Source organism: Necator americanus, chromosome X (assembly GCF_031761385.1).
Source record: "Necator americanus strain Aroian chromosome X, whole genome shotgun sequence".
Lineage (NCBI taxonomy): Eukaryota > Metazoa > Nematoda > Chromadorea > Rhabditida > Ancylostomatidae > Necator > Necator americanus.
Genome location: NC_087376.1, coordinates 28,156,271 through 28,181,521, shown reverse-complemented (window position 1 = coordinate 28,181,521; position 25,251 = coordinate 28,156,271). Strand labels below are relative to the sequence as shown.

Below are 25,251 nucleotides of genomic sequence, written 5' to 3'. Positions count from 1 at the left end.
TTTGACTATGTGTGGACAGTTGTATTTTGTTTGAAACACATTTTATAGAGATATTTTCATTCAGTAGTAAACAATCTGAGATTCAATGCTGGCAAGAACAAAACCAACTAGAGGTACTTCATAAGCTAACTTTACAATATGTAGGTGGCAAAAGTGCCACAAATGAGAAAAAAGTAAATAATAACGAGATGGTCAGAGAAAACGAGCAAAAAGGGAAAGAAATATGTAAAGAAGTTGGCAAGGAATAAAAGAAGCTTATGACACTCCCAGACGACTAGAAATGGGATATGGATGAAATGGAGTGCGTACACTCATAGTGACAATAATTAATGGAACAAACAAAAAATAAAACGCTCATCAGTTTCTACCCAGATAAAAATCTATAAAAATGTTTCTATTAAAAAATTATAAATTCACCTAGAGCAAAAAAAAAACGCTGAAAGAATCGCGCGCATATGAAAGTTCACGAAGATCGCAAGTTCAGTGAGAGTACACGGGTATGGCAAAAATATAAAGTGGCCCTGACCAAAAGCACATAAAATGGCTGTCTACCTGGATAAAACTAATATGAACTTGTGGACAAGTAATTTTTATATTGCATAATTGTAAGATAAATCAGTTGATGATGAGAGAGAATTAGAGGTAAGCCGGTTGTTCCGGTCTTAACGCTTGCACCCGACGTATGTACTCTGACTCACGGAAGAAGTCGGATTGGAAGGAATTATGTCGAATTGTGGACATGCCTGCAAAGTTCGTTTTTATGACAAATGAAATATTGTATCCAAGCACGAATGGAAGGATGTTGTCGATGCACTTATTGCTACTTGTCGCTTCACAGCTGATTTCTTGTATTATAAATGGAGCCTCGACATCCCTCTTTCCCTTCTTCTTTATTTAATTTATTCTGCCGAGGAAAATTCCGCACAGTCCTTTTATTTTTCCATATATGTTACGTTTAATATGACATTAAATGGGAAATTACATAACGTTTCGTCTAGGAATCCTGAAAATGGCCGTTGTATGCAAATACATGACTAATTCAATTACTATGGCTCATTACCTCCCTTGGTGTTCTTGAAGGAGTTAAAAAAAGTAAGCTTTTTTTCTTAGGATATATTTGGAATAAAACAAGAGCTGTTTTATTTCACTGACAGTTTTTTTTTCTAGATGGACGAGAAACAGCAATCTGCAAACGATACGTTTAAGTGCTTTCCGTCATTTTTATGCGCTTGAACACATGCGCATTTTTTTTATCAATTGTACTTAAAATACTCCAAAACCTGTGCGAAAAGTCAAACAAGATAAAAGATTGAATTAGAAAATCAAAATTTGTGTTCTTGTCAAGAAGAAGAGTTATGTTATGCATGATTCACATTAACAAGAAAAAATAATTAGCACCATCACTACTACCTAAACATGACCACATTTAACTAATTGACTATATAAAAATTGTCTTTGAAACAAAAACGTTGTCCTCGTGACAAGAAACTTTATTAATGCAAAAAAAAATTGTGCATAATCGCAATGAGGTTTGGTTACTTGAATTTGTTGATATATAAATGAATAAATATATATATATATATATATATATATATATATATATATATATATATATATATATATATATATATGAATATGATGTATATATTTATATCAATGTAAATAGATGATTTTTTCAACATTAAACTAGAGTTTGAATTGGCCAGAAAAATTCTATGTGTGCAACTTGGCAGCAAAAATCCTTTTTTTTTGTCGTTTCGGTGACTTCATCTGAATCTATAATGTGAATTGAGATAATTGTTATCCACAGTCACAAATTGGCCCAAATATTAAGGATGTTGTAAAGATTAAGGCACCAAAAAGTAGTGTTTTTTGCATCTTAACTTTTTCTCCAATTGAAAACTATTTGTACTCTTCGGATCTGGAATTGAAAATTTGCACATCATATGAGAGAATATAGTTGATAGTGAGGGTTATTGCGATCACATCATTGAGACAAAAATGCACTGAAAAATTATTTCAACTCAATTTGACCAGAAATCATTTTATGTTACTTTTTTGATTTCTTCACATACGAACTATTTGCTGTAAAATGTACTCACCTGAAGATGTCTCGTCTATAAACCGTAATTTCATAAGTAACTCATGAGGCTCAAATGGTCGATCACGCAGTTCGTTATCGAGGAAATCTCGGACGTCGTTCCAGGTGACCTTCAATTTTATACACCTCACCTTTCTAATAATTTGGAAAGAGGAGTGCTTGGTTACCTTTCCGCCTTTCTTCCGCCGCATCGCTCCAAGCAACGCGACGATTTCTTTCAACTCTTCGCTCATACCCAAGAACCTAAAACGGAAAGATAGTGACCAGTATTGGAAGTAGTTGGGAAAGTTAGAAAAGTCTACCTCTTCGCTCGACCAAAGTAGTGAATTCGCGTAAAGTACGCTTTAAGATGAGTAGAGGCCAAATCAACGCACATAGTTACTACGGAAAGACCTAAAACGGAGGATTCTTTAATCAGGAATTTTGGCGTGGGACCAGGCTGAGCGTGAACAAGCTGCTCATACTTAGTTTAACTCACCTACGATGACAAAGGCGACAATGAGCGAAAGAAAAATATAGTCTTTGACAACTATGTCTCCCAATCCAACGGTTACAATTAAGTTGAAACCAAAATGAAAGGCATGAATGAAAGACCAGGTGCTGAAATCACAAGTATCACTAAGAATTGTTTTCTCGTTTCATATGTTTCAACAAGTAATTCTCTCACTGTTTAACTTTTGTTTAAAAACGCTTAGCAAATACACCAGAATGGCTCCGAGCACTCACCGTTCCCAATTTATAAACATGGCTGATCCCATAGAGCAATATAAACAAATGCAGGCAACATAAGCTCCTGAAAGATTATGAAAAATGAAGCATTCACCAGTTATACAGGTAATTAACTCACAAAAAACTGCAAAAAGGTACACACTGCTATTATTCTACAAAGGGATAAAACGTGAAAAGGATGAAGGGATAACGATATACATAGAAGGTTGAGGGTAGGAATGGATAATAAAGCTACAGCAAAGTAAGCGAATTTCTTGTGGACACTGCTCATAGAGCCACAGTAGGATTCCAAATATGAATAAGTCTAAAACTGCATACGAGCAGGCATTATGAGTAAATAACGGGCAAAAAAACGTCCTTTTGTCGGATGTGCTCACCGATCGGGAACCCCAGATGGATCTCTTCGCCGCTCGGGACTATTAAATATTTTTATAAGAAATCAACAATAGAACTTATAATAAAGTGCTCATATTATGAACGAAATAAATAAATAACAAACAAAACAAACAATAAAGCTGAATATGAATAACAAGAAAGATCGAAAAAAGTCACCTATAGGAAACCAGAGTTTTTCCTCGGTGCCGTCCACACCGAGAATATCTAACGTGTCCGTATTTCCATTGGACGACTGCATCGACTTCCGTCGTCCGTGCCGACTACGGTAAATCCACTGCTGAAACAATGAAGGTTGGCAAAAAATTTTTGTCTTCTCCGCTTAGCTTAAGGTTGATGCAATCCATTTTAGAATTTTCCGTGATTTGAAAGTTTAATTTTCAGCAACACTTTTGTTGTTATTACAGAGAAAATCATTTTATTATTTTGTAATGTCTAGCCACAGAAACACATTTTCTTTGTATGGTGTTGAAAAAACAAAGATCTTTGTTGCATTCCTATAAAAAAGACAACGGAATTTTCAAGAGCAGAACTAATGTTTTTGGTATTTTGTGGCATAACAAGACTACAAATTAGGGATGCACATAATAAAGCCTACCTTTACTTTGCGCGTCATCCTATTCCAATTGCTAACAAACTTGAGCAATGTTTCTGAGAGGAATTTGCCAATATCGGCAGCAGTGATGAACATAAGAGGAATACCAACAAGTGCAAACACCACGGCAAACACTTTCCCGACATCGGTGTCAACAGATACCTCGCCGTAACCTAAAACATCAATATCAGTTACTGTTAATGAATGCGAAGAGGATTTTTAACAACGTCCAAATTTTCTACGAGCTTGAGCTTCTACACCTACAGAAATTACATTACAAAGAAATTAATATTTGATAAACTTGTAGAGAGCAAAGAAAGCTTCCGCAATACAAGAATGATCTTGAACAACAATTCGAAAAGTTTCAATTCTTTTGAAGACACTTTCCCTAAAAAAACATCTTTAATAACAATTGGGAAGGTTTGAAGTCTTTTAATAATACACACAGCCGTGGTCACAATATATCCATTTATATCATTGTTATATTGTTGTTTTATTATTTTTATTTTATTACATCTATATTATTTGTTTATATATTTGTATCCAATAAAAGGTTTCAAATAACGTTCAACTTCATTTTCATTTTCAGATGGAGTTTGTGTTTTCTATATTTTTTAAAATCATTTCCTCCTAGTTCTGGATAAGCAACGATTTTAGAATATAGAAAGCACAAGATAAGTGTTCTAAATGGGTGAGATTGACATGTTCTTAATAGCGAGTTAAATTTTGAAGTTATGGAAGAAATCTCGCGCTTTGAAGGGTTCAATGTTACATCACACCATCAAGAACTCGTATCCTCAACGCATTTCCATATAACACTAGTGTGTAATTAATGCTCTGTGAAAAATAGTCCACTCAAAAGGCTACTCGAACGTCAAACAGTTTTAATTTCTTTCCGCTGAACGTCCTGCAAGAAAACATTGCAAGAACATCTCATTGAAATCAAAAATTCCTTTGAAATATTATTTCTACCGAACATTACTCCAAAAACTATTAATTATTACTTAACATAGATATTTGTCTTGATAGTTGTCTGTAATTTAGTTTTTTAACTGCAATTATAGATGTTTATTAGGTAACCTGGCACATAGCCAACTTTACTCGCAACCATTCCTGAATTTGCCTACATCTGTTTACAGAAAGTTATTTATTAAACCGAAATATTTTCTTAGCTAGAAAATAGTTAGAAACACACGTAGGAACAAATTCTCCAGTATATTCTACTGTTTCTTAATGTTGTTTATGTTCATACTGTTTTTATTTCTATGAACTGTATCAGAACTGTTCCCGTAGACAAAAGGAATTCATCGATAGCGGAAGTATTCTCACTAAAATATTCAGACTGACTGGAGAATTTTCAGACATCAAAATAGAGAGACACTGTACCATTTTCTTCTCCAAATCTATGGGATTTTGACGAATTTAGTCATATTTGCTACATAAATTAGTCGACAGCAATCTTCATCAAAAATGTCTAAATTGCTTATATTTGGGATAAACGGTTATCATTTGGTGAATAAATGCTAATCCACTAATCAACCGAACTGTGAAAATTACAAAGTGACACACTTGAGACTAAGTCTGAAATATTTTGCACATCTTAAATTTCCATGTAGGGCTTTGAAAAACTATTTTGGTCAGTTCTGCATGTGCGTTCCATTAGATTCCAATAAATTCTTCATTTTGAATCAAATTTAGTCATGAGTCATATTGAAAACAAAAGGAATAAAATATAGAATTGGACACTAATGCTGATTTTTACAAAGAATGAGATTATTGGGTTCAAATTAGACATTCATGGCAAACGTAATAAATCGTGAATGTTGCATCTTTCCATTTCCCATAGAAAAGTGGAAGAGTTAAGCTGTGTGTGACAGAAAAAAATAGTGAATCTTTGTCAGGCTGAACATGAGAGGAGAGATCGGCAGAACACACAATTCATTTTTTTTTTGTTTGTAGGGCACTTAGAAAACAATCCTTTTTTTGTGACACATCACTTTTTGAGGTAACCTTCATTTTAAGGTGCTACTTAAAGAGAGAGGAGACAGAAGCTCAACTGTAACCTTTTCCTCTTTCCTGGTTGGACTGGGCATGGAAAAGGAAAATAAAGGATTCTTGAGTATTTTCTGCGCGCTGCCGTCCCAAGGCTATAGTAACGTAATATAATCTAATCTCTAATCTAAATCTATTTCATATATGATATTATCATAATGAGTATCTGAGGCATTATTTGCAGAATTAACCAAGAACTTACCGTTGTACTAATTAGTTAGCAGCCCAATCCTTCACACATTTAACAAGTGTATCCAATCTTTCTGGTGGGTTAAAGAGGATTACTGCTTAGTTTTCAAGTAAGGTTTATGAAAGAAATAGGACGTAGGTGAAATTTGCGATATTTTTATACTGTCTTCATTGAATTCATGATTTCTGTCCTTCATACAGGAAGTACGATCAAAGAGAAATGAAGCGAAGTAAAATCGATAAATCAATGTGAAAAATAACGAACCACATGTGGTGAGCACTGTTAGCACATACAGTAACGCTGTCGGAAACGTCCACTTATTGTGCATATTGGCTAGATCGTCAGGCCTATTCAATTCACGTCGAATAGGTCGTCGGTCGTCAACAACTTCCGATACCGATAACATCCATTCCCTGCAAAAAAGTGCAATAAGAATCCTAGACGTCGTACCATACATATATGCTTTTTGTTTTTGTGCTCGTATTGTTCTCTAGTCTTTCCTTCCTCTATTTCGATGAATCGCAATGCAGCGATTGTTTTCCTCTCAGTGACAATAAAACACTATATTCCCGAGAGTGTAGTGAGGAAGTCAGCTGAAAGTATGCAAAGAGCATCGATGGTTGAAGTTCGTTTAACGATACTCATCGTGTTCCTGTCAACTATCCAGAATGTGTTGTTCTCTCAGGATGGTCTAAAGTTGTCGAAACGATTCTGTCCAAACTGAAATGGCTCACATTTTGCATACGAAATTAGTTCACGCCCTCGATGTGGTGTGCTTGTTGGCGGACGGGTGGCATCAAAATGGAAGTAATGCATGCGGCTCGCTCAATCTTAGTCCAGCTCCAGCCGCTCCTCCATCCATACGAGTGAAAACCAACAACTTTCACGAAGGAGAGTGCCGGTGATGGAGATTTCGCAGAGCTCGGAATAGCTGCATGTGATGCGGATTATGGAGGCTATCATAGATTGGTGCTTATCCAGAAATTTGCTACTACCCTCTTTTATCGGGAGAGTAAATGACGTTGAGCACTAGATGCAGCGGTGACTGCGAAAAATCTGAGTTCAAGAGAATTGTGTTTCGTTTCATAGTGTAAATACTTCTTATTAATACATAATAAAATAATAAATACTTTTCCTTACCATCACAAACACTTCTGCATCAAAGAGATGGGATATATGTAGCTTGAATTCAGTAATTTCACTGTGCAACATATCTGCTTCTTATATGGAAATGATGGATTACTCCCCCATCCTAGCGACCACACAAAAGAAAGAAAAGAAAGAAAACTCCTTGACGCTAATACTGGATCCTCGAAACAAAGTGCACACCCCATACTAAGGCTAATTATCTCACGCATCCAGAATGAGCGAAACACACGTCAAGGAAGAACAATTTGGAGAAAACAGTTACCGAAATGCTGCCGCCCAATCTTGTTCGTCCACTAAACGACCTCCATGTTGGGCTTCGTTTAGTATCCGCCAGCTATCAGCCGTAAAATTGGACATCATGTTTGTTAAACTGTAAAATAATTAAGGAATTTTTGGAATAAAGCACATGTTTTTCTATTTGGTGTAAAATTAAATGGTGTTGAATCTAGTTTCTAAATGACGTACCGCACAAGTTTCCTCGATCTAGCTAGAAGTTCTGTCCTAGTTTCTAGGAGCATCAATATCCATGCTCCTAGACACAAGTACCCGATAAGTACTGCGACTAGTATCACATGGGGTGTGAGGATTTTGATATACTGAAAGAGAATGATCTATTAGACGTATATTTTTGAAGAATGGACCTAAGCATTCATACAGGACTTTGTCTTCTGGAAATATAGAAAAACAAGTGAAGATCAAGTTAGCGAAGAAATGTTTTTCTGCCAATTGGATTTCTGTTATTTCAAAACATTGCAAATACATTACAACATATGTCTGTACATGATTTAATCTATATTTACAGATTAATTTATGTACAGAAACGGTCGTGACTTCACTTGTATCTCTATACTTACAGTACCTATATGAAGCTCTTGCACACAGATAAATTGCAGGAAAAGGTGTTCTTTCTAGTGTTGTGATGAATACAGTTATGACCTAACGGTAATCATCCTCAAAGCTATTTTTCTGCAACCACTATCTCACCTAGGACCTTTTCTCAACATTGGTCTCAGGTTTGAGGCTTTCTCCCTCCAAAATATTCGACAGTCCTCTTTTTCGTAGCTCCGTTAATGAGCATGAACTTTTATTTTCTCTTCGATGACGGATACACGACGAGAATCTGTTGAATTTTGAGCATCGGCCATATTTTTGGACGTCGCCTGGGGAGTTACACGCCGCGCTTTTGACTCTGAGACTCTGGGCAGACAAAGTGTAGCCCTATTATTCATCATCTATTCAATTTGCAAGAGCGGACAGTGCTTTTTTGCGACAGAATTTTTCGCGTTGTTTCTGGGAGCACCTTTCAGCTTTCGCAATGCGATGCACTTTACATAGACCAAGGAATATTGCCTTGAGAGGTACTAGACTTTGTTTATATTTCATCGGCGATGAACTTCAATCTGTGTCATCGAGTAGGGTATTTTTGACAGCATAGATGTCAACGGAGAAAACTAGATGTGGAAATGATTGAAGAACGAAACGCAGGTCTGCATAAGATTAATTCAAACCATAGCCAGTAGAGGATGTGTTTTGAAAATAAACAAACAGTTGAACGGATCCTGAAACTTTCAGCCACCATTACAACGTGACAGGAGATTCTACGAGATTCAAAACGATTTAGCTCTATTTCAGGGTTGGATATTAAGAGTCCTTCACTAAAAATTGTTTCTGGTATTCCGAAAGGTAGATTTAAAACTAAAAAAAAGTAGTACAAAAACAATAACAGAAATGGCATATTAGCTCATTATTTGATAGAAAAAACAACTGAACTCAGCAATTCTCGTTCTTTTAGAGTGCGTTCACTTATGAAGTGCTTTATATTGGATGCTTGAGCGCCTCCGCTGAATAAAACATCGTATTCTGGAAGTGGTCTTAAGATATTCTTTTGTGCGTTCCTCAAAGGATAGATATTTGAGGAAATGCCAGGCTTCCAAAGCAGTAAATTTCAGTCATTTCCGACAAATATCCAATTTTTAACAATATTTCCAGAAAAATAGCAAATATATAATCGTTGTTCCTTTCAGTGTTATTCGAAGAAAAATTTAATGCAAAAAAACATTCGGTTCTCCTTCTATGGTCATTACATTTCTGTTTTACCACCTACTTCAGTATAGGCCCTCTCTGTAGAACAACTGTAAAAAGAACTTTCCAAAATGCTCAAAAGTCAAGGCTGATTGTGAGAAAAGCTCGGGTTTCTCTCCCAGCTTGGTGTCAATATTTCCGTTAAAGGTTACCAGGGAAAGTAGAAGCCTCTAATTAAGTGTCGACTGGGCCTAGCTAGGCCGTGAATTACCCGTAACAAGTCAAAAATCTTAGCAAAAGTCTAACGAGCGGCAGTAACACTATCTAATGTAAAGTGTCCATGAGCTGAACATTTTTACAAGCTGAAAACGCCGAAAACAGTTCATCAGAGTATAATAATAAAAGTATGGAGATGTGAAAGGAGTATGAACAGATGTCCAACTCAAAGTAACAAAAAAAGAGAAAAATGAAAAAAACTCCTAGGAATATTTGTGGATTCTAGTATGAACGAAGATTTACTGCTCAAGCATCGGAAGGGAATTGGCCGTAACTGCATTGCGCTTGAAGAGAATTAACGTGAAAAAGGCATGCAATCTTTGCGGCTTCCTCTTTAGTTTTCCATAAAACGACCACCGTATATTCATTAATAAACTTTTGCAATTGGAGGAAAAACCAAGGAAATAACCTTGACAGTTTGCTGTGGACAACTTTTCGGCTCCTGTCGCTCGGCGTCCTCCTTGATAGTGTCGGTGATGACTGTCGCGCCATCATCGGCATCAATTAGTGCTGATTGTGAATTTAGCGGAACACCTTCCCATCTCGCTGTCACATGATCTGAAATGAAACTTTGATAGTTAGCCAATTATGGGCACTAAATCCATGGCCCTCAATACTCACCAAAACTTAACACCCCTGAAGTTTTACTCTGTGGATATTGGTCGCCAGGGCCCGGAGAAACTGTCGGAAACGTTCTGTCTGACGTTACGCCTTGCCCACCTAATCATTTTATAACCTTCTTCTTTCAAACCATATTTCGTTAGTTGCTACAGAATTCGGTAATCCAGAGGATTAGCGCATAGTTAAATAGAATCCCTCCCGATCGACTTACCCCAATCTCTCTCACTTTCGTATTCAAAGTTGCAATTGTGCAGTAGTAACCGATGTGGAACCCACGAAAGGCGCCCACTAGCCGCTTATAATAGAGTTTGGAAAGCGAACAAGGGATTTCCGATAAATATATCTACACCCATACCACCATCCTAACCAACCGAACATAGGATTGCCAGATCCAGAGTCGTCTCAAAACGCGACCACCACCTTCTTTATGCCAACTTTCAGATCAATCCTTAGGGTAGTGCACTAATGACAGCATCAGTGATGAAGGCAGTAAATCCGCTTTCTAAGTGAGTGCTTGCACGGTCCTCCTCCTGCACTAGTTGAATGTCACTGGTAAAAAATGCTTTTTTTCTTCTTGGTAGAGAAGGGCAAGTGAGTGTTACCTTCGCTGCTTGGCCGAGTTAAAAAATGGATGAAAAACTGAAAGACCTGCATAATGAAGAATAGTCCTGTCACAGTGAAATCTGGAGAGCTTCTTCGTCGTGGAGACAGAAGAAAGAGTTTACATCAGTCACCGCAAAATGAAGTAGACTAAATTCTCCCATAAAATTTACTACTTTTTTGTTGTCCTCAAGGGCTACGAAAAACCAAAACCTTCAAGTGTTGAATAACGAGATCTTCAGACATTGCAGAAGAAAGTTCTATGCTAAAAAAGTAGTTTAAAAAAATAACCTATAAGAATTTTGCCGTCATCTTGAATGGAAATAGTTGGTCGACGCAAGAAGATTTTTCCGCGACTGGTTCGACGCGCTTCGTTCGTAGAAAAGACCGAAGAAACAGGAGAAGCGCACAGTTCCAGTAAATCTTGAGCATGCAGGTCATGTCGTAGGGACAATGTGAGGTTATGCTGATCGTCAATTCGCAACTCTTCAGGCAAGTGCCTCAATAATTCTTGCGTTTCAGGTGTAGGATGTCGTGATAGAATTTCAGGAATTTGATATGATAGCCTAGTATCCAAATGGCCAATATTTAAATGTGCCGCATGAGTAAGTGTAGGGCGACGCAATGCACTTGTGGATGGTCTAGCATTTGGTGAATAGAAGAACATCGATTATGGACGACGTTACTTCACTTTTAAATATTCGATGGTCGTACTTTAGAATGAGGGATGAGGTGTTAGGGTGCTTCAAGCAGTGAGTCCAACGAAGCGCTTGTGGGCGGGCTTATCATATGCAAGCCAGCTAGCTACCAGCATAATCAGCGGCCGAGACTCGTCCGCGGAGGTCAAGTGAGAAGAGGAGGATGTCTTCGAGTCATCTATACGCGCTCAAATCCAACACGTACTAATCGTTTCGCATCATTTTCGACCCTCTCGGTGACTGTCTTTTTGTTTGGAAGTGATCGGAAATTTATGATAAAGATGAATATTCTTCATATTCCCATGGACGGAGGTATTCGCCGTGAAAGTGCATAGGTGCCTGACTACTGCGCACATTTGCGGCAGCCATTCGTCGATTGCTTTAAGAGAGAATAGTCCTACGAAAAATGTATGCTCAAGTCTTAATGGCTCTCTCTTTGACTGCGGATTTTATTGATATGAGGACAATTAAAAAGTATGTTTGGTAGGGTATTTTTAAGGGAGTGAGAACAAATGCTCATTATAACTTTACCGAATTCATAAATCTTAAAATCTCACAAACTATCTCAAAATCCACAAAATTAGAGCAGTGGAAGTTCTGCTTCAGCTCACTACTTATCCTATCAAAGCTGGGAACGACACGTATTAGATAAACAAAAAAAAAACATATCAGCCCCAACTTATGGATGATAGAGGTAAATAAAAGAAAAAAAAAATTAAATAGCACAAGAGAAGAGAGTTAGGTGTGAGAGAGGAAACTTAGGAGTATGTAAAGAAGATTTCAGAAGAAATAAGAATTGAGGAGTCGGCGACATAAACAAGTTTTTTGGACTTCCGCGTAAAAACTACATCAAAATTTAACACAAGGAAGTAGTGGTACTCCAAGAAAACGTTATTCTTTCTTGTTAGAATGAATGACAAACAATTACGGAGAATATTTGACTAGTACTTTTGTCTTAGTTCAAAAGTGTGCACATTTTGCGTAGTAGAGACAATATTGGGTTTAGCAAAAAAACGGTTTACTGTCCTCATTTCCATACAAGACCAAACTGACGCTACACGTGTAATCCAGAAAGCCGTCATCAACTACCTATGTCCTTAACAAAGATTAAACGAAGTCTAATTATTGCTGACGGTAACGAGATTACCTCAAAAAGTAAAACCGTAAATAACTACTTGAACGTTTTATAATGGGATTATAAATGAGTGAAAAAAACTCCAGTCTTCTCACTACAACAAAGTAAGTGATGGATATAGAAAAATGCAGACGAACCTTCACACTGAGCGATCAGTTGGAGCACATCCAAATGTCTCGGTGAGATCATCACATGCTAGAACCGCCAGTCGAAAAGAATTGTGAATGCATGACTTCCGATTGTTGCTAGTGCTCCGAACAGATGACAGGTGTGTGCGCAAAAATCTCGCAACAAAGCTAGCGCGCCGTGGACGTAGGAGTTAATTAGTGGTAGGATTTTTAGAGAGGAAAAAGTGAGGAAAGAAGAAAAAAGAACGATTGGGTATTTATCGCTTAACACACTGGCACACAGAATGCGAATCGCGAGGCCCAAACCATAAAATCCACATTAAATGGAAAGCAACACGAACGCGCCGAACGGCACATATACTAACTATTAACTTACTTAATTACAAAAAGATAGTGTAAGAACTGTGTAAGAGTGTAAGAACTGGATGTAGTAAGCATTCTGACAGTAAATTCCGACAGAAATAATTGTGATAAGAGCAGAATTCAGTTAACTCTTTTTCAAGCGCAGCTATAAGCGTATTTCTGAATCGTTTTATGTATATGTAGTCGATGTGAGCCCAAATGAAGACCCAGACGTGGGCAACTCATTTAAAATAGGGATCTTGTGGAACGTCAAGGTAAATTCTCTCAGTTTTACCACTAATACATCAGGGAAAACAGTGCGATCTAAGTCTAAGGGAATTAACAAAGTGAAAAGACCTGAAGAAACACGGCGATTGATGTGAGAAGAGGAATTTCAGAGCGGAACTGAGCGTTCCGATGAGGGAAGCACTTTCAAGTGAGCGCAATACGAAGTGCGATACGATGTCCCGTCGGGGCTACTGGTCATCATCGCTAATCTAGGTGTTGTTGTGGTAAAACGGCCAAAATTTGGCGTCGATCTATGCTCGAATAACTCAGACCAAAAGTGAAGTTGACTAGAAATTCGATCCACTCAGTACGCTAACGCATCAGTGAACGTCTACAGAAGATTTCTGCCATATGCGCATTGTAGTAAAAAGCATACGACGATCAGTAAACGTTGTGGAGGATTCCCGTTTTTTATGATGGTTGCTAGGCTGCACTATGCTTAACAGCATAAACATTCAAGAGAACGACATGTTTCCTTAGGGGAAGGAAAGGGAGAAAGACCAACCATATCAATCGAGACATTTATGCATTGGGTAGTTGAGTGGCTAGCGATTCGAAGAAAAAAAGTAAACCACTTGTATACCTCTCGTTTATGAGGCAAGTTCGTTCTGTACGGAAAAGGTTCCACATCCGTGAATAATTTGAAGATTACATGCAAAGAAATGCTTAAATAAACTATGAATAATGTATACGATTGGGGATGTCACTGGGTGCCACATGCTCGGTGAAGAGCGGAATAGGTGGTACTCGACTACACTGTCATTAACGGCTCACTTTATAATCCTTTATCCTAACATATGGCAGATTTGGCCCAGGATGTCCGTTAAAAACTGACAGAGTGGCAATGAATTGAGTATGACTATCGCAAGAAAATGTTTTTTTAAAATAGAAATCCTTGTAGGAAATGCTTCTCGTTATTTTTATTTAAAAAAACTACTCTTAAAAGCAATGTTATTTAAGGAGGAATAACTGCTAGATGCACTGAAAACGTTTCTGGAAAATGTCAGTTATGAAGAAAGTTCTGGTATTAACATAAAAAAGAAATACTATATACTATTTAGTTATACTGATTTTTTTTAACCGCTAGTCAAGTTCGAAATAAAAATCTGATTTTTAGGAATCATGTGTGAAAATTTCGGCGTCTTTAGCTAAATCTATGAAGTGAGTTACAAGAAAACCAAATTTACACAGAACAGCAATTCTATCAAATTCATTCTTTTTTTTTACTTTTGATTTTCTAAACTGTAAATATGAAAGCCAAAAAAACGTATCAATTGCTGCAGTAACCGTTTAATTTTCTACCCAAACATACTTTTGTAGGAGCACCGCAGTGCTTAGCTTTAACACAAAGCATTTCTTGTACAACATTAAACTTATTTTTACCAAACCTTTTCAAGAGAGGAGAAAAGTTTGACTTCATTATAGTAAGTGCTGTTCTGCCTATCATTGAAAACAATACTATTTCAGAACTAAAAAGTGTTTGAAATTTGAAATATTCAAAAAATGAATAAGATGAAGATGAAGATGAAATCCTATAACCATTAAGTTTGGATTGTTGCAGAAAAAAAACCAGAAAGTGGTAGAAGCAACCAATTCGCCGCCTTGAGCGCAGTAGTTTTTTTTGACAAAATTGAATATATATTTACAAAAAATCCGCTAGTCCTCAATGAATGGCATTCAATTGGATTCGTTCCTTACCTTTTTCTCATTCTATAACTTGTACAAGCCATAAACGAAACGAAAGAAAGATGATCAAAGAGAAAGCTCCATTTTATGAAAATTCGAATCGACGAGTCTTGCACAACCTTCCGCAAATTAATATGCGTCAACGTGGGATACACAATGTCTAGGACATTCGAAAAAATGTGGAGCCAAACGTCTTGCGATTAGCTTGCAGCAGATGACAACGAAAACAGATTGGTTTGCGGCGAAGAACGATGATGTGAAAAATTGAAGCAATACTACATATGTGCACACAATACTACCCTTTCACTAAGTATACTTTTCACGGATATTGGTGTAGTTGCACAAAATTTGAGCATTTGTGATGAATTAATACGAAAAAAATGGATATCTGTCACTCCTATTTCAGGAAAATAAGACAAGAACGTTACAGCACCCGCACACTAGCACCTTCATGTCACGTACAAAAAAAAAATCGAGTAATTTCTTTCTCCTCTGCAAATGCATAACTTTTTTGTCTAGAAATAAAGTTCCAGACTAGTTTCTTCTTATTTCCTTGAAACTTCCATCAAAAGAAAACAAATATGACGATTCGGTGCCTTCTACTTCTTTTGAAATATTTTATGGCGGAGAAATAATAAGTAAAAAAGGAACCTTAGTGAATAAATGATGGTTTTCATTGTTGTATTATTGATATTCATTTCAAAGTGGTAAACATAACCAAAAAGGCTTGTTGTTTCAAGTTAAAACAGAAAAGGAGGTCAGTGAGTTAATACAAAAATAGAAAACTTAGAGAATGTGTTAGTGAAAGGATGAAAAATAGATAAATTTCGATAGACGGTAAGAAGAAGAAAACAAATTTCAATCACGTGTTTGGAAGATTAAGGGATGAGATAACAAAACAGCGAATGCTGAGCGGTGAACAGACATAATAAGCTACTTTTATTCCTATGTGATACTTTGTCAACCATATATCTTTTTAATGAAATCAAATGAGATCATAATAAGATTTTCTAAAAGTCTCAAAAAACGTTTATATCCTCGTGTGATACATCATGTATTGTATATTTGTTTTAAATAATCACACAAGAAATATGAAATTGCCGGAAACGAACATCTGGTGCAATTTTTCCGTTACCAAGCATATCTCTGACTTATTCAGACAATATTTATTTTAAAAATTCAAAGATCACAAGTCAAATTTTTATCGGACCTGAAAGAAAGACAGAGAATCACTAAATGAGAATAAACACCAAAAAATCATCACCCATATATTTTTACAAATAGATGGAGGAAATCTGAACGCATTGATGAACAATGGGATTCATTCAAACCTCTGTCAAAGATGCACGTTAAAACCATAAAAATTAACGATCCAGTATCAAACTTTGTTATTTAAGTACCCAATTTGTCATTCAAAAGACGTGGACAATGCGAATAGAGTAAAAAACATAAGAATCGATTAATGTGCGCTTCTGCGAAGCTCATTTGTATGGAGTTTCTACAAAATAATAGCTATCAGAATTGTTTGAATTGAACGAAAATGACATCGAGCGCTATGAAGAATAATTGAAATGTAACTGAAATTATAAATGTCTGATAGGAAAACTACAAGTCGATATAATGCTCTCTCCTGCGATATTTATTCGCTAAACGTCACACACACCCTTGCTTGAAAAATGTGGAAAAATCGTATAAAAGCAATTATTTTTCTTTGAAATCTGTAAGATTATTCGGTTAAATTTTCAATGTTGTGTAAGCAGCCGCTCGATGAAACGAAATAAATCAGAAGAACTGAAGTTTGGTAGAAAGAAAAGTAGATTTTGATTGATTTTGCAAGCTCAAACAGCCAAAATGAACAAAAATATGGAGAAATGCAGGTAAACAATACCAAAATATTTCCAGAGCTTTGCTGAGAAGTTGCCGATACAAAGAGTCGAATTTCTAGACTCGCTACGAAATCTTTTCAGAATTGGAACACTTTTACAACCCTCAAAAAACGTTTTGATTTCGTAATCTAAAAAATACGAAAAATTCAAAAAAAAAATATCTAATAAAATAGACTCATAAGTAAAAGAGGGAGCGGGGAGAATGTAGAATGTAAAGAATGTAGAATTTGCAGGAAAGAATGATGTTACAACAAGCGTACTCGTAATACTGAAGCATCCCCAAATGTGAAGAGGCAAATGTGAATGCATATCACATTGTACATTGTAAAGGACAGAATTGGGTTAAAAAAACTCAAGGACAAGCATATATCCTGGCGTTTTTTCATTTATTTCTTCCACAACCCTGGGGTAATGACGTAGAATTGTCCCGCTTTACTACATCCATTTGGCGACGAGTAAAATTTCTATTCGAAAGTTTCGGTCGATGACGAACAGTTACTCAAATGATGTAGGCTTGAGAATATCCATAAGAGTTCGCAAGATGAGCTACAGCTTTAAAAATCTTAAAAAAAAGAAAAATTCTAAAATAGAACTTACGCTGTGTACTGCCTTGTTTCTTGCTCCGTTCTTGATCATGTATGCCTGCAGTAGTCCCGATAAGTCCTGCTGCTGAGAAGAGCGCAACAGCAGGACTGAACTGTTCGTTGCGGAAGGCCTGCGAGTAGATCATACGCGGCGGCACACACCGCCCACGCGGCCCGTAGAAGAACATACGCGACGACGCATCGGATGCGATCACGACGCTTCTCTAGCGCCTGATTGCAGCGATTCAACCGCCAGCCATTTCAACTTTTCCCGCTTTTACCACTATTCACAATTCGTGTCCGATCATCAAAGAAGGAAACATGGACATTTGCTCCGACATGTACTAACAGACAATAGAATAGGAAGTGCCAAACGGATGCGGAATACCCGACGCGGATGGGCTTGAGTAAGTGCACAAAGAGAACAAAAAGAAAAGAGTTATTGAGTGAGCTAGGTTGTTGATTATGGAATACAAATAAATTTTATGAGATCCACACGATGGATGTTCATTACCACGTCAGATGCAAGAAGGCGACTGACATCGGGGATTACGTGTTACCCGTGTAAACATCCGGTCCAGCATTTTTCCTCTTTTATCCGAAGCAAGGATCATTAATTATCCGTTCGTGTCTTTCGATCCACCTCTGTCTCCGTCACGCAAAAAACGAGCGCAAATATTCTGGATATCTCCAGCCTTAAGTTGGATACTGGATACCAAGAAAATTGGCGTACTCGGGCGAGATACATGTTTACATGGCAATGTGTTTTATTTGAAATCTTTGTTAAGACTGGGATATACAACAGATATCCTTGAGACCTTCGACATTCAAAAAAGCTGGAAATGTTGTTAAAATTTGAAAACTTTGCTAGTATTGTAGGTTTTTGAATACTTGGTTTACGCGAGTAATCGAGCATTTCAAGTAGCCGAAAATTCCAAAACAAACACTACGAACAAAACGTGCAAATTAAATTTCTTCTGGTTTACAAACAGTACAATTTGATTTCAACGACAAATACTCAATTAGAAGTTCAGTTGTGTTCTCATATTTTTCAAACTGTTATTATTAGAAAAGATTGAACACGAGAAGTTATTTGCGTTAATCGAATATTCGAACACTTTCAAACAACTTTTTTTGGCAGAATCGTTCTACGACGCCAATTGAATACTTCGTTAAAGCTTTGATTTCTACAAATATTAGACAAGAGGTCTGCTCTTCGTAAAGAAACTCCATTCCGTTAATTTTCTTTATTTGTTGCACCAATCCAGACTTCGCCGCAATGAACCCAACAATGCAATGAAGAGTTAATTGAATTTAAAAAAGACGTTTTGAAAAAAAAAGCGAAACGATATCATAAAAGTTTGACCTAATCAGTCCAATTTAAAAAGAAAGATCTTGACTCAGCAATTCGTTAACCTGAGCGTAGCCAGTAATGATCTAAAGATGTTCTTGTAAGATTCATTGATAAAACGGAAAACCAACCAGGAGTATGTATTTTAAATTAACGACATGAAGCACTGAATGATACTGGTAGAAGATATTTGAACACAACATTAGGAGGTAACGAATTGACGAAATCGCCTAAGAACTCGTTAGTACAAAAGCGAATCTGAAATGAGAGCCATTTTGCACTATTCAGTGTTGTCAAAACTCCTGAGAATTCTCGTGCACATTTACAAAAAAAAAATTAAATTATTGCTTTTAGTTCTACTGGCTTTCACATGCAAAGTTTTGCAAAAATTCTTCGTAATCCATCACTCCGTGCTAATGTTTCCCCATGACAGTTTTCAAATACCATAATGTGAAACATCTTCAGAGGATTCAGAAACCAGATAATCAGATGCGCTAGACTAATTAGTTGTTGAGGAGAAATAACTCCTTACACCCGTACACAAAGTTAAATCATTTGGTCTATTTGATTTTTAGACATGTATGGTAATTTTTGTCATAAAACCTACAAACTGCATTCCTGATTTGAATCTATTACTAAAAAAACGCAAAAAAGGGAAAATTCTGTCCTCTATTTAATACAGGAATTAGACTATTTAAAAGAGAATAATTGCTTGAAATGTACGCGTCCATACAATGTCGATTACATTTTGGACATCACAAGTCTATCTCTGGCTTGGCAAACCGAAAGCATTAAAACACATTAGCAATCCTATTGATTCCTCGTTAAAGCGAACTCATCAATTTATCGCTTGCAACAGATTTTTTTCTTGACTAAAGCTTAATCTGAATTTCGTTGTTCGAGAGGATGTTTAGCAACGTGAGTAACAGGTTGGTATGTTGATGATTTTCATACAACCTCCAGAATTTTAAACGTCGCTAACTACAGCTCTTATTACCTAACTTCTATAAAATGAAAGGGTTTGCAAAATGACCAAAGCCAGACAATACAGAACTATTTCAAATCTTCATGATAAAACCAAATTTTCAATAACAGCCAAATTAAAATAGGTGAAATAGGATGTAGGATAACAATAGTAGTAGCTCTACTAGTAACTTTAATAACGTTCCAGGAATCTGTGTCGTTAAATGGATATTTTTTTAGAAGAGAAGTACTCTTCTCACTAGCTTTCTACTTGCATTGAGAGGGCGACTCCACTTCTCCGGTATCCAGTAAAAACTGTCTTGCAAAATGAAAACACTCAAAAGAATTTTTCAGTAATTCGCTGACAAGAATTGCACTTCTCAAGCTCCAGAAGAAGTTTTATATGGGGATAGTTCTTCAGGATTCGCTTGAGATGAATCAATGCGAGATTCTACTAGTAAATATGTTTAAGATAGGTACCACTTTTCTGAGTATCTTAAGAGTACTTATATTTCGCTGTATTCTTATATCCAAGCTTGAAGAAGGTGGGAAGAGAAAAAATACTTCTGGAAGGTAATTTATTGAACAGTATTCTAGGATAAAAAGGAAAAATTTCATTTCATTGCAATGTTTTTGAACCGCTTAAAATTAAGAATTAATTCTGCTGAACGATTCTTTTTTTTTTTTCGAAACGATATTCCGTTCGATTACTTTGGCTGAAGACACATGAGCAACGTTTCATTTCAGTAAACTACAATGCATTATTACTGATAATTTATTCAATGAAAGATGAGGTTGTACTTCGGATTTACGAACGGCCTAGACTGATCACCCGTTGGGCCGCAATTTTACATTGATGGATTTGCTCGCGTGCTACATGCAAGTAGGGCCATTTGCCGCTTTTTATGAATTTATTTCGTAATTTCTAAAAGAAAAAACTCTCTCAACAGCCTCATCAGCATGTCGATTGGATGATACCTTGACGGAATTTTAACGATGGGCATGTGTTCGGATATGAAGAAAACAGAAGGAATGAGGAACGACATGTCGGTAAGCAAACGTCAGAAAATATAATTGAGAAATGGTTGCAGAAATCTTGTCACCAGACGATGGATATGCGATGACACCGGTCGCGACAACCGAACAACAACAGAACCGGAAAGCTATGAGATTGAAAATTAAATTCGCGACGCACCGAAATCGCATTGCCGCCGTTCACAGCAATACGTTTGCGTCGAGAAAGTGACGATGGATGTGAATGAGTGCACAGGCAGTGAAAGACGGCAACAAAATAAGAAAGATGGGATCCCGTTACCGGTGTGTGTTAAAACTGCTGGGCCGCATAATACGCGGACGCAAATCGTGACCGGGCGGGCAGCACAGTATCAATGTGTTGATGGAATCAAAAAATCCTGCCGCAGTGGTACAGGTGAAACCGTTCCCAATGCAAAATTGTTCACTACGGTAAATCACGCATAATCGTTAATTCATCGCCAGAATTATGATGATGGATGGACAGGACTACGGGAATCTTTATGGATTTCGTTGATGACATTGCTAAGGAAGGATCCTTTAGAGAAATCCTTTTCGTGAGCACTGCTTCAATGAGCAATAAAAACGTATAGAAGCTTTATTGACGTGCTCGATGCAATGTGGAAGAGTGCGTTTGGAACAGTAGCAAGCATTCCAATGGAACAATTTTAAATTATCCACGCGAACGGCTTGCAGGAATCGAGCTATTAGGGTCGGCTTGTTTGAGTAAACGTCAAAAGATGCACTAACGGGCGGTAGCTGGAAGCGACCGAAACCGACTAGGAGGATCTTCTGAGTGGTGTCATCGCCATAGTCATCGTATCGAATTGAAACAGCATCTATGAAAAATTCATGTCAAGCTATACGAAGCGCATAAGCTTCGATATAACGAACAAATGCCAGCGAAATCCCCAGCAAACGTGAATTTATGAGGATGGCCTTAGATCGAGATGTATCACCCAAAAACAAACACAGATACATCCATAATCCGGAGACCGTGGTTCCGCGTACTTCGTCGCGATTGGTGAATTTGTGATATGTCTCTGCCAAGCAATGTGATGTTATGTAGTTTTTCTCCAAGTGGTGGAACTATGCCAAGCACTCCAAGAAAGTACGAAACACATTGTTCTAGCATGGATTTTGTTTTGCCCATGCTTGAGCGCCAAGAAACTACGAGCGGTAATGAGTGGGTTTATGGACTCGGAAGGCAAACCGTTTCCTCGTCGTCATCCACACAAGAAAAAAACCCTTCCAGAATAGCGAATGCATGCGAGCAGGATCCTAATCGCTCGACCCCAATATAAGATGTTTTCTCAACACCCAATAGCATTATGGATTTTTGGGGTAGATCCTTTTTCTTCGTGATTTCAAAACAAACAGTGTTCCACCTTCTCGGATGTTCCAACATAACTGTATAGAGTATCAAGTATCGAGCTAAGCAACGATTTAAAAAGAAGGACAAAAATACAGAAAGGAGATTGTTTGGATTACGAATGAAGATCTCTTCCTCTTCTCATTCATTTTCATGACCTCCTGTCACTCTTCTATTCTATACTTGAACTTTTTCTCGTTTTCTTTGCAACGTGAAATGAATATGAGAGCCAAGCGTCGCTTCTTTTTTGAACAGTAAAAAAATTAGTGGTAAGAGGGGTTCTAGCTTGATTAATAGCTTGTCAAATATTATATGGGAATAATCCATGAAGCGATCGTGTACTCTTGTCTGTGAATGCAAAGGACATGGCAATTATTGTTCATCAGATGAATTAGTGAGGATGATGGGAACACACACTGACAGTAGAGTGATAAAAAGTGACCTTCTTTCATCTATGCTGCCTACATAAACTAGTGATGATTATTTTAATCCATGTTCATATTACGGAAGTGTTTTCAAACCAAACCACGTTCATACGCGGATGAAGCTTCCCGATTACATTTAACAAGATGTACCCTATCAAGTAAACGAACTGTGATATACTGGTTTAAGAAAGATACCATCTATGTGAATACCAGTGATTCCTAAGTGGGGGAATTCAGAAGTTGCGGAATTGATTAGCATTTTTCATCCAGACATGGGTCATCCCTCAAACTTTCGGCTGTTGTGGCAAAAAAGCCGAATGTCAAAGTCACATCACACGCTGTTTCAATGTTCTCGTCGCCACGTATGAGCGAACACAGCCAACCTCAAAAGCCGGCTTTTCAGGATCTGACAGCAACATTACTACCTCCTCTCAACAAATCGTCAAGCAAATTACTACTCGATTGGCCTGCCGCCATCAATGCTTTGTTAAGCAAATGTTCAGAAACTACAGCTGTTAGGTTATTAGGTAGTTGGCACCCACTCAAACTGCGTAGTTCCAATTCTACTCGAAGCACTAGGAAACACTGAGCGATATGAAAGAGGAAATTTTGTAAGAAGATATATGCATGTCTTTCGATTTGCCCAGCGTTTGTCCACAAATTATGGCTACGGAAACAAATCGTTTGTCGTCACTTAGCATTTGCGAGGAAAAAAGATTGACGAGGTGTCGAATTACTCGAAATGTCCCATCTAAGCGATTTGAAGGATTGTCGACTAGGCCACGAAAATTGAGCACACAGCGTGTCAGACCATCACGAGATATTAATTAAGATGGAAAGAGGCACAAGAAAATGGATGACATACGAAGGAGTAAAACATGGAAAAACCGAGGCCGAAATTCCCCGAAACGGAGATTACCTCTGTCTTGTGTCTTCTCCGGACATAACTCCGCGAGTTCGCTAGGCGATCTGAGGTGAACTTTCTTCGTGCCGGAGGGAAGCACAGTAATCGTCATACGGCGTGCATTCTCCTCGAGTGTCCATTGGTTCCAGAACTTGCGCAGGAACATATCGCAAGCCTAGAGCAGCGTTTACGGACGCGTGAGACGCCAGAACTGCAAATCTGCCTGTCACATACGGTCAGATAGTATACGCGAGACAAGTTTGTGTACTATGAGACAGAGCGCACAGCAAACGTGTAAGTGTCCATTGAGCTCATTAGGTTGGAGAGCATAAAAAGTAGAGGGCAAGGAGGGTGGAGGCCTCCGCGGCGGCTTCAGAGCCAATAACTCGGGCGCCGCGCGGCTTTCACGAACAAAAGGAGTAGCGAAGGACGCATATCATTGCACTGATTAGCGGAACGAAATGCGTGTTGCGTGCGTTTGACGCGCGTCTGACGTGCCGGCTGCAGCAGCAGCCGAAAGCGGCGAGACGCCCGCTTGAGAAATGACCGTTTTCAATTGATATCGGCGAGTGGGTGGCGTTAAAGTGTCAAAAACAGCGAGAGTCCGAGCTGTTGCTGAGTTAGCGGGACACATGCTATGCACCATGCAGACCTCTTCTTCGTCTATTGACCACTAACATATGAGTGTAAACATAAATAAAAGCTCTCGTCGGCCAATTTGGCGAAGTTTGCGGCAAGGATTTGCGCGTTGTGGTCGTACGACGGCTGTCTGCCTGATGCATGCGGTCCTTCATGTCCGCACCGATACGCACACATATATACATAGTGATGCATACATACACAGATCCTTGCGAGCAAGAAAAAAAGAAGCGGGCAAAGAAGCTGAAGACAGATCGGGTGCAGAGGGAGATGAGGGTATGAGAAGAATGTTGAGGATTGCAGTGTGTTTCGGACAAAACGAGGTGTGAGTTCTCAAATTACGCGCCATCCAGGATGCTATGGACAGACAACAAACACCTTGGCGCCGAACCAGATCCGATTTGCTCTGCAACGATGTAAAGCTAAAACGGATCAGTTTCGACGTTTGCTGCCGACACGACAACTAGAAGAAATACACTTGTAATGACGTCACGCGGGGCACCGTAGTACATTGACGAATAGCAGACCTTACTGCGTGGAAACGCTAGTAGAGACTTCGCCGGCCTACCACCTCTCATGCGGATCACTGCTCCTCACCTTCCCATACAGAACCATCTAACGACAAATAATGATGTGTTGGGAAATAAATCAGTAACAACGTGCTCATACCTATAGTTCGATTCCGTGGCCTCTGCGTGGGTCCACGAATAGGCAAAGGATTGAACATCGCCCATCCAATAGGATTGTCTGTTGGTGTTGTTAATGATGGCTGATAGTCTTCGATGAATCCGACACCATACCATTGTGGTGGGCAAAGATGATGGGAGCTGACAACTATGTCAGCGAGCGTGCCTCTACGCGATAATCGCGACCCACGGCGATCGTCATACGTGAGGCGAGATTGACGTCGTTCATCCATCAGGTGAACACTTACTGACTGTAACATGTTGAACGTGCAGACGAACGGCAGCCAATCTTCGAACGTAGTCGCGGTTCGTGTTGCCGATGTAGCTAGAATAAGCCCGTTTAGTTTTTTTCTGACGCTCTTACTCATTCGCAGTCCCTCGACGACGATTTCAGAGAAGCTCAT

The 25,251-nt window shown here is 38.1% G+C and overlaps 2 protein-coding genes across 4 annotated transcripts; both read right to left on the bottom strand.

The window, feature by feature from the left end:
* Nucleotides 1-636: 636 nt before the first annotated feature.
* On the bottom strand, nt 637-12,750 carry RB195_025742 (uncharacterized protein; the record flags this gene model as incomplete). 2 transcript variants are annotated; one of them, XM_064214014.1, is made up of 13 exons in its annotated part: nt 637-743; nt 2,103-2,211; nt 2,269-2,344; nt 2,404-2,494; nt 2,580-2,701; nt 2,828-2,894; nt 3,383-3,503; nt 3,822-3,991; nt 6,325-6,473; nt 7,472-7,579; nt 7,675-7,805; nt 9,917-10,065; nt 12,699-12,750. In XM_064214014.1, 13 exons carry the CDS (start codon nt 12,748-12,750, stop codon nt 637-639), a joined length of 1,452 nt encoding a protein of 483 aa, XP_064069895.1. The 2 variants fall into 2 exon arrangements, with proteins under 2 accessions (XP_064069895.1, XP_064069896.1); XM_064214015.1 differs by lacking the exon at nt 12,699-12,750 and adding an exon at nt 11,020-11,395.
* An 11,994-nt stretch (nt 12,751-24,744) lies between these two features.
* Nucleotides 24,745-25,251, bottom strand: RB195_025741 (uncharacterized protein; the record flags this gene model as incomplete). 2 transcript variants are annotated; one of them, XM_064214013.1, is made up of 1 exon in its annotated part: nt 24,745-25,251. In XM_064214013.1, the coding sequence occupies one exon, from the start codon at nt 25,249-25,251 to the stop codon at nt 24,745-24,747; it is 507 nt and encodes a 168-aa protein (XP_064069894.1). The 2 variants fall into 2 exon arrangements, with proteins under 2 accessions (XP_064069894.1, XP_013305894.2); XM_013450440.2 differs by having other exon boundaries at nt 24,745-25,080.